At 42.3% G+C, this 13,782-nt stretch overlaps 2 protein-coding genes across 4 annotated transcripts in view; both read right to left on the bottom strand.

Annotated features, from left to right (window-relative positions):
- unc93a (unc-93 homolog A) overlaps positions 1 to 12,189 on the bottom strand; it is a 31,120-nt gene extending 18,931 nt beyond the window's left edge. The window contains exons 1-3 of one of the 3 annotated variants that reach the window (XM_060041936.1): positions 12,039 to 12,189; positions 11,125 to 11,234; positions 9,934 to 10,115 (exon numbers count right to left, since the gene is read on the bottom strand). In XM_060041936.1, coding sequence (XP_059897919.1) covers positions 9,934 to 10,115; positions 11,125 to 11,234; positions 12,039 to 12,174 — 428 coding nt within the window. In that variant the 5' untranslated portion in view covers positions 12,175 to 12,189. The other 2 variants (XM_060041937.1, XM_060041938.1) reach the window with 2 other exon arrangements.
- Positions 1 to 13,782, bottom strand: part of ift172 (intraflagellar transport 172) — a 516,193-nt gene that overhangs the window by 121,541 nt on the left and 380,870 nt on the right. The window lies entirely within an intron of this gene.

Here is a 13,782-nt window from a genome sequence, read left to right as displayed (position 1 = left end):
TTATACTTCATTTTTACTTGATGGGAGCCATCGGAGTACATATTTTTTAGAAGAAAATGGTTATGTGATTGGAACGTTAAGAATGCTGAACTGGGATATGGGTTCATGGGTTTTCATGATCCATACATCACGTCTTTATAGGTTTGGCGTGGACGCGCACAACCCTGTGTTAACCAACCCCGTGTTAACCAACCCCGTGTTGATTGAACTAATGCATAACCCGTGCGGCGGAAGCGACAGCTCTGGTTTAGTTGGCACAGGGTCAATCAACCTAGAGTTCAGCGTTAACTCTGTGTTTGTTAAACCTCCGTTCATGGAACACCCCTCTGAAGGCGAACAACTCAGGGTTGTCAATGGTACACAAATAGAAACCAGGCGTAAGCAGGCCTCCAAAAAGTGAAGGACCGCTTTGGCAAGAGGTGGCGCCATGACACGCAATCAAACCAAAACCATCAGCCCAATTCAATTAATCCCAATTCTGCTTCAAATCGGCCCAGGGACTTGACACTCTGCGTTGTCGCTCAATGTGCATGCCAGCATGCTCGCGGACCACTGTGCATACAACGAGTTGGTGTAACCACACACATTTTTTGTGTCTTAATGTCTAGTTTTTTATTACTATTGTAATCCTGTTTTTTCTTATTAGTGTGGTTGCAAAGCGAGCCACACCATTGCATTCATGTGTCTTATTATTACTTGCACTTCTGCAAGCAGGCAAGTACCTTTCTCTTGCAAACTACTTATCAGGGTGCCAAGCACAACATGGGAATGCAACCTATTGTAATCATGAGTGTTTTTATTATTCTGCCAAATTGACGATGCAAGCCTTAACCGCTCGCATGCTTTTTATGAAACTTTCCACAGCTGTAGAGGCTGACTCAATATTAACAGAGAAGAAAAATACACTGATTTGGCCAAAGGTGGCGCTATAGTAATTGTCCGAAAATGAAAACTTTGAACAAGCATATCTCATGACCCTTTGATTTACACTCATGAAACTTTGCTCAGATATCCATATCCTCATGGTGGGCATATCTGTCTCAAGAACCGCCAAGTTTATTTAAAACAAAAATCCCGAAGAATCCTACGTTTTTTTGACTTGGACAAAAATCCTATCATACATTTGTTCTTAAAACTGTGGTATGCATACCACTGGTGGTACGCAATGCGCTATTTAGTGGTACGTAGAGGAATTTCAAAAAAAAATATTAAAAAATAAATAATAATCATAATATCAAAATACTAGTACAAATGGAGATAAATTACTTATTCTAAAATGGGGTTTAGAATAAGTTTAGCCTTTCCTGTATTTCTGTTACAATGTCAGCCTGCCGTTTGAGAACTATTTTAACGCAGTGGTGACCTCATAGTCAAACACAGGAGAAGCTGAGGCTATTCCAGCGTTGGACAACCATGTGCAAACAAAAAAGGTCTTAATGGTCTGTGTCAGGGTCTTAATGGTCTGTGTTAGGCTTGGCAGTAAAACAAGCAGTAAATTCCTGCTTGTAGCTTTAATTATTCTTATTATTATTCGCTTTCTGACACACAAACATTAACATAGAAAGACAAATACATACATATGATAGGTACTATAGTGGAATAGTATGCTATGTCAATTCTAAGCAATAGTACATATCGTTCTTAAATCGAATAAGATGATAAGATAATAATAATGTGTGTGTGTGTGTGTGTGTGTGTGTGTGTGTGTGTGTGTGTGTGTGTGTGTGTGTGTGTGTGTGTGTGTGTGTGTGTGTGTGTGTGTGTGTGTGTGTGTGTGTGTGTGTGTGTGTGTGTGTGAGTTGTATGGGAGAACATGTAAAGGTTCAAAGGAACTATGAGTAACATCTTGCCCTTCATGTTTGACACCAGTGTGGAAAAAGGAATAGTCAACTAATGGAACCTTTCCACCGAGCGGTGAAGTACGGGTAGGTGCGGTACGGTTCGCGTTTCCACCTCCAAAAGTGTGCGGGTCCCAGAACAAGCACACTGAGCCGAGCTTAGCCATACCTATTTTTTGGTACTCCTCCGTTGGGGTACCAAGCGGTCTGAAAGGGTGCCGAAAAGTTGGAGCTACAACGCTGTCCGTTGATTAGTCTACATAATCGTCACTTCCATAAAACGGGGGTAGAAACGAACAAACACAGTACCCGCAAGGGAACGGCAAAAGCTTAGTTTATAGAAGAAAATGTTGCGCAAAAGTTTGCTTCTCAGACATCCTCCATTGTTGCTCTTCGTTTAATGTGTTGCATTCTCTTTTTTCATTGAACTTATTAGCAGGCTACACTGTGTCGCGCTGCTATGATGTCACGATGCTCACGTAGCTGGCGCGGCTTCGCCTCAGGCTTAAACCCCGCCCTAACACAAGGATACTGTCGGCGGTGGAAATGCGAGCCGCACCTAACCAGATCTAACTGTACTGCACCTAGCCACACCTCACCGCTCAGTGTAAAGGTGCCATAAGGGCCCTGGGCCGCTTATCTTTAATAAGATCAGAGCTGGCCCTGGGGCGAACGGTGACCACCGAAGCAGTTATCTATCAGTGCGTTGACATTGGGTAGCTTGATAGGATTAAGCCATATAATTGGCCCCTAAAAGGTACGTCAGGCCACGTCACCATGAGAAGGAGGAGACTGGGATGGCTTTATGACGTCCAAAAGGGAGAAAGGAGCCCCCACCTGCGGCCTCCTTCTCTCATGGTTAGAGTCAACTTGTTTTATTGCATGTTTATTGTTTGAATAGAATTGATTGACATCATGCTCATGAATGTCATATTTTTATGTTGGGCCATATATGTGTTGTAGGGATTTGTTTTTGTTGATTAGACATGGCTCATCCCATAAACACATGTGGTATATTATGCCTGTTTTAAATCAGTTTATCATTTTTCTACCCCACATAGGATGTAACAGATTTTTAATTAGATCTTAAGATGCCGATGATGCAACTTATTTCAACTGTAATGTTGATATGTCTTTACACTGTTTGGCAGACGGCAGGGAGGAGTGATTGAAGGGGTATATCTGGCAACCTGCTGGCTTCACCCCCAAGCCTTACATGGACTTCCTCCCGTTAACAAGGCAGGCCAGAGGATCATTAAGCAGGAGTGCTTGGGGTTAAAGGTCCCATGACATGAAAATCTCACTTTATGAGGTTTTCTAACATAAATATGAGTTCCCCTAGCCTGCCTATGGTCCCCCAGTGGCTAAAACTTGCGTTTAGTGTTAAACGAGCACTAGCTGTTCTGCTCGCCTTTGAAAAAATGGAGGCTCAAGCGCGCTGATTTGGAGTATATTTATTTATGTCGTCATAAAGCATCTAAGCTCCTCCCCTTACTCTGCCTGGCCCGCCCAGAGATGTTAGCCCGCCAATGAGACACGACCGTGCGAGCGCCACATGTGTGTGTGTGAATACACACACTGTAACGCAAGTGTTTCTTGTCGGTTCTTTGACGTCTCTTGTATTTCCACAACGAGAATGTCGTGGGGGTTATCTGAGCCATGGTTGAGAAGGAATTGGGGGAAAGGAACTTTGGCTTTGACTCGCTGAAGTACATGAACTGCGACATGCCGCCGGTTGCCGCGAGGCACCATCACCCGGAAGCGGGCAGCCGGCAGCAGGCAGCGCGAGGTTCAGTCTACTACAGATTGATGTGAAAGTGGAAGTACCAGAGACGTCGCGGAACCCGACAAAGTCGTTTGTGATTCATAATATCGTCTGGAGGCGCACACAGCTTTTGGCCGTGATAATATGTATTATATGATATAGATATCTATGTATTATATTATATTATTTAGATATAGAGCTCCAGGACTGTAACGCAAGTGTTGTACACTTCCTTGTTATTTGGATAACCGTTCTGCTTTTGGTGCTATGGCGCATAACACGTCGGACTCCCGTCTCTGGTATTTCTACGACGAGACTCGTAGTTGGGGTTATCTCAGCCAAGGTTGAGAATTAATTGGGGGGAAGGAACTTTGGCTTTGACCCCCTCAAGAACATGAACCACGACATGGAGGAGAAAGGGATTGTTGGCGGCGAATGTCTCCCGCTTGAGCCCCGCTGAGGGACCACCGGCGGAGGTGCCTAAGCGCTGCCCGGCAACAATCCCTTTCACATAGCTTTTGGCCGTGATAATATATATTATATGATATAGATATCTATGTAGGCTACATGATAATATTAGGATATAAAGCTCCAGGACTCCTGTGTGTTCTAGAATATTTACAGAACACGGCTAAAGGCTGTGTGCGCCTCGCCATTGCGATACATCCACTGTAAACAGAGCGCATGGTACCGTGGCCGTAAGCTGCTCAGCGCCACACCCCCACCCTCCTCTTTGACCCGCCTCTCTCCTCCTCATTTGCATTATAGCTACAAACACCAAAACAGCGCATTTGGGGGAAGCTCAATGTGCGACTGGCTTGGAGTGGCTGTAACTCTGCACACACAAAAACTAAATGTACAATCCATGTCTCTTCCGGAAAAACGTTCTTCAGCTGAATTTTGGCAACGTCTTTGAATACTGTGTTAGTTGCCCACTAATACCTATATTAAAGAATACATAAAATAGCATGTCATGGGATCTTTAAAGGGGAGAGCAGGCTACCACACAGGAGAGCTAGGGCAAGCCAACTACAGACAGCATCTGTGGGACCTTCTGGGAGTACTGTACCTCTGCCGATTAGAGGTGGAAATTGAATTGGACTTATTACGGATTGGACCCTGACGGAGGTGCATGACCCTTTCCCACCCTGGTGGTTTTTATTTAAACAGAAAATAAATTCCCTGAGTTGGAACTGCTCTCTGTGTTGTGTGGTTTTATTGTTCAACTTGGTGGCGTGGAAACCCCACACCCACTGGCCTACTACATATGCTAGAGAATATTAGAATATGACACCAAGTTGAATAAATAGACTACACAGAGAACAATGGAAGCGTTGCAAAAAAACTGGTGGAAACAAACATTGCACAGCAGGCTATGTATAGGGAGCTGATGGGAGTGCTGACAGCCGGCCATGTCGGCATGGCTGCAGGCGCTGCAGTTTCCCGTCCTGGCCCTCAGCGGGTTTGTCTCGACGCAGCCGGAGATGCCGCCGCTAGAGACGCCGCCGCGAGTGATGCAGACGCGAGAGACGAGGCAGTGGGAGACGAGGCAGACAGAGGCGACTCAGGTCATGGGAATGCAGATGCCCTATCCAGTAGGGATGCTCTAGGGAGCTTAACTGCCCCTCCCTCCTGGTTGGAGCTGAGGGGGAGGCTGTGTGGCAGAGAAGAGTGAGGGGAGTGGTGATTGAAGGGGTATTTCTGGCAACCTGCTGGCTCCATCACAAAGCCTTAGATGGACCTCCCGTCAATAGATCCTCCCGTTAATGAGGCAGGCCTGAGGATCATTAAGCAGGAGTGCTTGGGGTTAAAGGGGAGAGCAGGCTACCACACAGGAGAGCTAGGGCTTGCCAACTACAGACAGCATCTGTGGGACCTTCTGGGAGTACTGTACCTCTGCCGACAAGAGAGGTGGAAATTGAATTGGACTAACTGCGGATTACGTATTGGACCCTGACAGAGGTGGTTGACCCTTATCCTACCCTGGCGGTTTTTATTTACACAGTAAATAAATTGCCCTGAGTTGGAACTGCTCTGTGTTCTGTGGTTTTAGTGTTCACCTTGCTGGTGTTGAAATTCCACAACCACTGGCCCGCTACAACTGTAATATACTGAGAATACAGGGCAGGAACATAAGTGCATGTTCAATATACAGGGAATTGGGGTGGGGACACGATAGGTGTCCAATTTCGAGGCCCAAAGTATAGGGCCTTGTGATTGGCCAGTGCATGTGGGGGAAGTTACTTATAACTAGTGCTGTCAAGCGATTAAAATATTTAATTAATTAATGCCATAGTTAATGGCGATTAATCACATTTTTTTCTACCATAAATATCCCTCAATTTCGTGCTGCTAGCCTTTTAGTGAGAGAGTGTAGAGGAGGACCGTAATAAAACATATTTGGTAAGATGGATATAAGAAGAGAGACCGGCAGTGAATTCAACCCGGTCCACTTGACATCAGGTAGGTGCATGACAGTGGTACCGTAAAACTTCAATAGCCCGGGCTTTTATTTGTTTCAATCACTGAACTTTCGAACAAAACTCTTGCTCAGCAAAGATGGGAAATATTATAACATTTATTATTTAACCAGTATTAATATTCCTACTGTACGTAGCCCTATACACATTACCAGGCTATTGAATAACGCCCACACACACACACACGGTGGCGGAGTGACAATCGGGAGAGTCGGGAGAATTCCCGGTGGGCCGTTAACATTTCGGGGCTGTCAGGCTGATTACTGCGGGATAACAATATTGCATTTTTTAAAAGTTCCTTGCAGCACCGTCCGGCAGCCTGAGCTGTGCGCCCGAAACCTCTCAATCACTCAACAAACTATCAACGTCGCAACCAAGTCGAATTTGTCTAGAGGGGAACTGATCGAACTCCCGAAGTGGTACAGCCCAGGTGGGCCTTGAACTGCGATTGGTCAGAAAGACGTATCAGCTAATGACAACATAGAGTGGCGAAGTCACGCCCCTTCCGGTAGAGCTCATGGGACCTATGAGATCGAAAAATATGAATGGGTGTCAATGGAAAGAAAATAATTATTTGCTGGTCCCAGTCTTTATATGCCCTGGATTACACATATGTTTGTAGATTTGAATGATAATTTTTCATGCAAAGAGTTCGACCGTTTATTGTGCAATTGTTCAGATAAAGGCTGTAGAGAAAACACAACGAGAAAGACTACATATCGCCTGATGTCGCGTATGTGACGTCACGTCATCAGACTCAATCATCCTCACAGCGATTCAGTGCCAATCAATTAGTTCAAGATGCCGGTGTGTTTTGTTCCTGAATGTACCCATTCCAGCAGGTACGGCTGTTCTTTCTTTCGATTCCCGTCCGATGTGAAGACTCAGAGAGATCGCCATCTCTGTGCCGAGTTCCAAGTGCGGGTGTGGTGACATATATCATATGCGTCGAGAGCAGCGAAGAGCTGTAGTTCACAAAGCGGCCTCACATAAAACCTAAAATGATCAAATGATCTAAAATTTTTAGTTTTCTTTGCATGAAAAATTATCATTTAAATCCAGTGGTGGGTAGTAACGCATTAAAAGTAACGCGAATGAGTAAAAAAGTAAATTTTTCGGGTAATGAGTACTTTTCACGTTCCTTTTTTAAGTCTGTAATTTTACTCTTACTCAAGTAAATATTTGATTTAGAATTCTACTCTTTACTCAATTACATTTTCCATTGTGCCTTCATTAAAATTAGTATTTTCATAAAGACATTATCTTCGTTGACTAATACAAGCGTACACGTTAGCGACGCACCCTCCCTAGGTTGCAACATTGTTGTAATTCCATAGCCGAGTAGACGAGTCGACCGTTACGTTGGGACTGAGGACTAGAAACGCATGGATGCAGACGCGCAGGAAGATATTTTCGCCAGGGGGTGCGGAGTTACGGTCCACGTATAGTTTATATAATTCTAAAGATACTATGTTACACTGTATTCTGCACACACCACTCACAAACTTGTTTGTCATTGTCGTGTCTGACTCTGTGAGTGTGCGTGCATGCTATGTGCGTAAACTGGATAAATCTGATTGCCCAATCATCCAACCTAGTCAGTCTCGTTTGTGTTTAATTGGTTGTGTTCCTACAAAGCTCTTGCCTTTTGTCACATGCACAGAGCTTAATGCAAATTTGTTTGAAATTAAATTACATTTTTTGTTATGCATATTGCTTTTGTTGTACAACTTGTGAAGAAATGTTTTAGGAGTGCATCTCTTTCTCTCCCTCACTCGATCAGGCATTCTAACACGTTATGTCTTTTTCATTGATCCAAGCACTCCAATACAAAAATGTAAAGTAACTTGTAATTTGAGTAGCTTTAAACCAAAGTACTTTTTTACTCTTACTCAAGTAGGTATTCCAATTGGAATATTTACTTTTACTAAAGTAGATTTTGAGTACTTTTACTTTTACTTGAGTATAGATTTTCAGTACTCTACCCACCACTGTTTAAATCCACAAACAACATATGTGTAATCCAGGGCATATAAAGACTGGGACCAGAAAATAATTATTTTCTCTCCATTGACACCCATTCATATTTTTCAATCTCATAGGTCCCATGAGCTCTACCGGAAGGGGCGTGACTTTGCCACTCTATAGAACCCTCGTGCAGGCTGGAACCAAGCCCCAACCACAGCGAGATATACCAGCATCCAATGCGGAAGTGACAAAGATTGCAGTAGCACCGGGTGGCCACTACGAGGTGGTATCAAAAGGGAGCAATTCTTCGTTGACTCGCTTGTTAAACAGGCCACTTTCACAGTCTTATTAAACCTATTTACAGCCTGGTCCAAAAAAACATTCTAGTCAGTGTGTTTAGTTCATATCTCCATGACAACACTGAGGGGGGTGAGTTTTTATTTTATTGGGGGTTAAAATGTATGAATAATTGCTAATTCGGTTTACGCCACCCAGATGGGCGTATCTCCCCCCCCCCCCCCCCCCCCCCCCTTTTTTTGGTTAAAGGAAATGTGGCGGAGCCAAACTATGACGAGTCAAACTAAGTTGGCGACGCACATATACCAAGAGAATTGGATGCAGTTGGGATAACAGAGGTCTGCCTAGATGCTACATCCATTTTTTTATACTATCTATGGCTGGAACAGAGTGACACAAAAACACACACACACTTTTAAGGAGTTTTTCACCCGCTCCGTATCCTTGCTTGCCCCAACAAGTTTGTGCGGCGTGCTTGTTGTTTAGTTTCCGGTGTAGCTAGATCCGGTATGGTGTTGTAGGCCTAGTTTATATCGTTTATATAGTTTATCTGTTACGTATTTTAAGAACCTAAGCTACCCACACATAGACCCTATGAAGCAGGACCAAACATATAAGCCATAAATACTATACATAGCCACAAGGGGAGTAAGACCTTATTGAAGGCTGCTCCACCACAGAAGACATCACCTTTAGTTAGGTGAAGAAGCCGAAGCCATTAAGTCACCCCGGCCACGCCCACTACATAGGACACGCCCACTTGACGTGCTCAAGCGGGTGATTCGAAGGAAACAGCCCCAGAATCTCTTGGCAGCCCATAGGATAGGGTTAATATAGCTTTGGTCAGCTGGGAGACGCTCTGCACGTGCAAAGATATGCTTCAACCTCCTTTTGCTTCATAGTCAGTTTACCATACCGAATTACTTTACCAATTAAAGTAACTGTTAAAAGCTATCCTTTGGATTTGATCACTTTCCTTGAAGAACTCTGCAATATATCTAACGTGACTAGTTGTTGCTAGACAGCAGGTGAAAAAACGTCAATGTTTGCCAAGCCAAAAGCGTTAATCGCGCGATAAAAAAATGTATGCCGCTAAAATTGGTTTGCGTTAACGCCGTAAATAACGCGTTAAACTGACAACACTACTTATAACGCAAACAAACAATAACGATCAATCGCAAGTCCGCTTCAAAGCAGCCCAGGGAATCGAAACTTGGCTACCACATGCATTTTCTTCAGAAAATGCACAAGCGGCAACATGTCTAGTTATTTATTGATTATGTTTTATCATGTCTATCTTATGTACATGGATCCTGGGATGAAATAGAAGCTGTTATAAGTGTGTGCGAGTGTTAATAATTGGTAGGCATTTCGGGAGGATGGCAGCCAAAAGTTAGAGAAACAGACAAGTAGCCCAAAGGTTGCGAGTCTGAATCCCAAGCCAGATGGCGAAAAAAATAGGAAATTATGATTATTAACGATTTTCTTTTTTAAGGTAGTATTTCTACTTTCCGTCCAAGGCTTCTTGGAGCTAGCAAAAAAAAAAAGTTAGATTTTTACGAATCCAGTTGAATCAAATATTTACCATCCAGGATAGAGGTTTCCAAAAGAGTAGGACACATAGCAGGCCATGCTGACCACAATGGTCCATTTGCAACCCAGGTTCTTGATCATAAGGGGGGGTAGGAACATGGAGGAGATGATGATGGAGGCATAGATGACGCTCAGCGAGGCCACACCCATCCCCTCCTCTGCATTCAGGCTACTCTAGAGGAAGGAGAGGTTGGAAAGAGATGATGGCTTGTTAAACACTTGCTTTTTAAACCTCATTCCTAGGCGATTCGGTCTCATGATGGAACACCTTCAACAAGGTGCTCCAAATGAGCATTATTGGTGCAAGAGAGGACCTTGCAGGACCTTGGAGGGAGCTATGATCCGTTTCAGTTTTATTGATTTGTCCAAAAATTCCATATTTTTTTCCCTCGTCATTATTATCCCTTTTTCATGTTATTATTCTTCATGCTGCGGGCACTGTTCACTGGCATTTGGAAGTAAGAGAACAGAAATTGCATTGGAGTAGACTGGGATAACACAGTAATTCATGACTCTACATGAATATTTGTTCATGCTTTCTGTGTCGAGATGGGTTGGACGGAGTTGGAAGTTGTAGTATGGTTTCAAATTAATACAATATTGAATTAAGAAATACTAAAAATAGTAATACAAAAAAATGAAGCAATTTCTTATATGATGCAATTTTACATCAAACTATCTCAAATAAGATTATAATTTGTCATTAAGGTATGACTGGTGAATAATCCTATGCTTCTGATACGTGTTGATGGCTGTGCCGAGGGAGGGCGTTGGGCTTCTCAAACACTAAGAGTTTAACACCACGGTGTGCGGTGCATTTCATATACCTCACAGCTGATTATATTGTTTATACACAATGATGGTACTAGCTTAAATATTAACTATCCAAAACCTGGGTGGTTTAGTTTAGGGATAACACGTTCCCCTTCCTTCCTATTGATAGTTTCAGCAAAAGTGATATATAACAGTGGACAGAAGAGCCAGTGAACCCAAACCCATTTTCTTATTTGTTTTAAACGTAGTAACTTAGTCTTACATAATTGTCAACATACTAATCTATGCCAGCTAAAACAGTGGGTCGACGGGCTGTTTAAGGGCTGCAATTTCCTTCTATTTAAAAAAATTATGTCAAAACGGCATTAGTATCGTTACAAAAAGTATTCAAGATCTTTGTCACCCTTACCTGCAGACTCTGAAGGCCACCATACGCCGTGAACAGGGAGAGGAACCCGATGGACACCACCAACACGTTCTTCAAGTTACGCCTGTTCATGCTGATGTACAACCAGACTTCTAGTAGAAGCACAGTGTTAGTCGGTAGATGAAACTGAGCTAAGTCAGTCTATGTGACTGTGCCTATATAGTGATAACATGGCCATATATACGGTCAAAGTTCACTTCAAGACATACCTTTCTAGTATCTGCCTTTTGCTGAATTGATTACAAATGCTTTATCTTGATTTTCAAGATAAAGATATATTGGATATATATATTGGATATTCAAGATATATTGATTAGTTTCCAAACGGTACAGCTTTCAACACCTAATGCTAATTTGTCTTGTCCCATTTGTTTTCTTGTGAACATTATTTATTATAGTTACATTGGGTCATTTTCAGTAGTTATGAATTAACTTGACTCCAATCCAAACAGCGTGGAAGCACAGTACAAAGGGTAATCGCATGTTGTAGAATGGTTTGTCATAAAATGATTAAAGCTTTTCCTTATTGTGATCAAATGTAACCGGTGAGTTTCTGGCATTTTCTGCGTTGTGTTTGGAAGAGGCCCAGACCAGGATATCTTTGGAGGCGATCTCTGTTTATTCTGACAAAGGTTTAAATAACAACAATATCCTCCGGTCAACTCTTATTAACGTGAGCTCCTCTCCCAAGGAGTACAACATCAAAAGGGGATGTTGCATTCAATTCATTAAAAAAAGAAAACATACCTGACAAAGGTGTAAATAACAATATCCTCCGGTCAACTCTTAACGTGAGCCCCTACACAAATTAAATTACAGAAATATGTTAGCGTACTACACAATAAGTTTAAGCTAGGCTAAAACATGGACATTTCTGTGACCACAGTGTCTCTCACCTCTCCCGAGTTCAACATCAAAAGGCGAGAGGCCAAAGCGTGAAGCAGATTTATAGGGGGGACCCACGAAAGTGAACGTTGGGGTAAAGAAACTAAGTCTAAAACGTTCCACATATTGACTCAGGAGGCCGGACATGTCAGGTTATAATTATTGAATCAGATTTTGTGGAATTATAATAATCCATATTACTGTTGTATATTTGACTCTGTTACACATATTACTGCTGTATAATTGACTCTGTTACACAAATATGTTGATAAAGAAGATTTTGGTTAACCAGGTCAATAAAGCTTGTAGTTCATTCCAAAATATATCATTGAGTATCTTTAGCATAATATACAGGATTACCATATGATCTCTACTCACTTAAGGCCCACTTAACACCCAGAGGAATGAAATTATCATCACTTTGGTGATTGTGGCGACATCATATATGTAATTATACATACAGTACATAGGGTTAGATATTGATGAGTTAATTTGCAAAAGCAGATCGTTTTTGCATAAAAGTGTTTTGTTGCAGTCTGGTTGTTTTGATTAAAGGGGACATATTATGAAAACAGCACTTTTCCTGGGATTTGGGGTGTTGTTGTGGGTAGATGGTACTCCCACACTCATACAAACTTTGAAGAAAGTCTGTACATGATTTTTTGTGTGAGATATGCATTTCTGGAAGCAGCCCGCCTCCAGCTACCAAACGAGCGAGTCAGTTTCGGCGCCCCCTCCTAGCAGGAAGGGGACACAGTCGAATATTACCTCCCACTTCCCCACTCCCCTCCAATCAGAGCATCGCTAAGATTTTGTGGACCAGCGGACGAGCAGCTCCGGCTGGGGGAACTCCCGGCTGGGAGTACAAGCCCTTTCTTCTCCATGTCGTGGTTCATGGACTTCAGAGAGTCAATGCCAAAGTTCCTTCCCCCCAATTCTTCTCAACCATGGCCGAGATAACCCCCACTATGAGTCTTTACTTGTGGAAACACCAGAGACGTCAAACAGTCTTTATTATTCATAATATCATCCGAGGCGCACATAGCTTTTGGCGGTGATATTAGATATATTATATGAATATCCGTATATAATATTATGTAATGTTATATTTAGAGCTGTCAAGCGATTAAAATATTTAATCGTGATTAATCGCATTAATGTCATAGTTAACTCACGATTAATCGTGATTAATCGCAAATTATTTAGCTCTAGTTATATTATATAGATATAGATCTCCAGGAGTCAGCAAACGGCAACAATCCCTTCTCCTCCATGCTGTGGTTCAGTCTGACAGCTCATTTGTCAATGGGCAGCAGCTCATTTGCATCAATGCTACAGACACCAGAAACAGCGCATACTGAAGGGACTGAAACAGAGGGGAATAGCTATTTCCAGCAAACAGCTTAAAAAACATGTTTTCTGGAACCCAAATACTATGTTTACTTGTTGGGAAAACACCATAATATGTCTCCTTTAAGTAAAAATAACAACAAAATACATGTAATAGCATGTAACAGCAACAGTATTTTTATTTTCAAAAGCAGATAACTCACTCATGTTTAACAAAAATATTTAAACAAAGCCATTTTTAAGTGCAATATTTAACTTTAACATTAACGTAAAACAATTAGGTAAAGTTCAGAGGATTGCAGTAGAAGTATCTCAGTGTTTCACAGTATCCAGTTGAACTCAGTATCCAGTCACAAATTTGTGTTCCGCGGGAGCCAATATCTGATTTAAGTATTTCACAATTGA

This window comes from Gadus macrocephalus, chromosome 21 (assembly GCF_031168955.1).
Source record: "Gadus macrocephalus chromosome 21, ASM3116895v1".
Taxonomy (NCBI): Eukaryota; Metazoa; Chordata; class Actinopteri; order Gadiformes; family Gadidae; genus Gadus; species Gadus macrocephalus.
The sequence above is the reverse complement of the archived record's forward strand: the minus strand, read 5'-3'. Positions and strand labels throughout refer to the sequence as shown.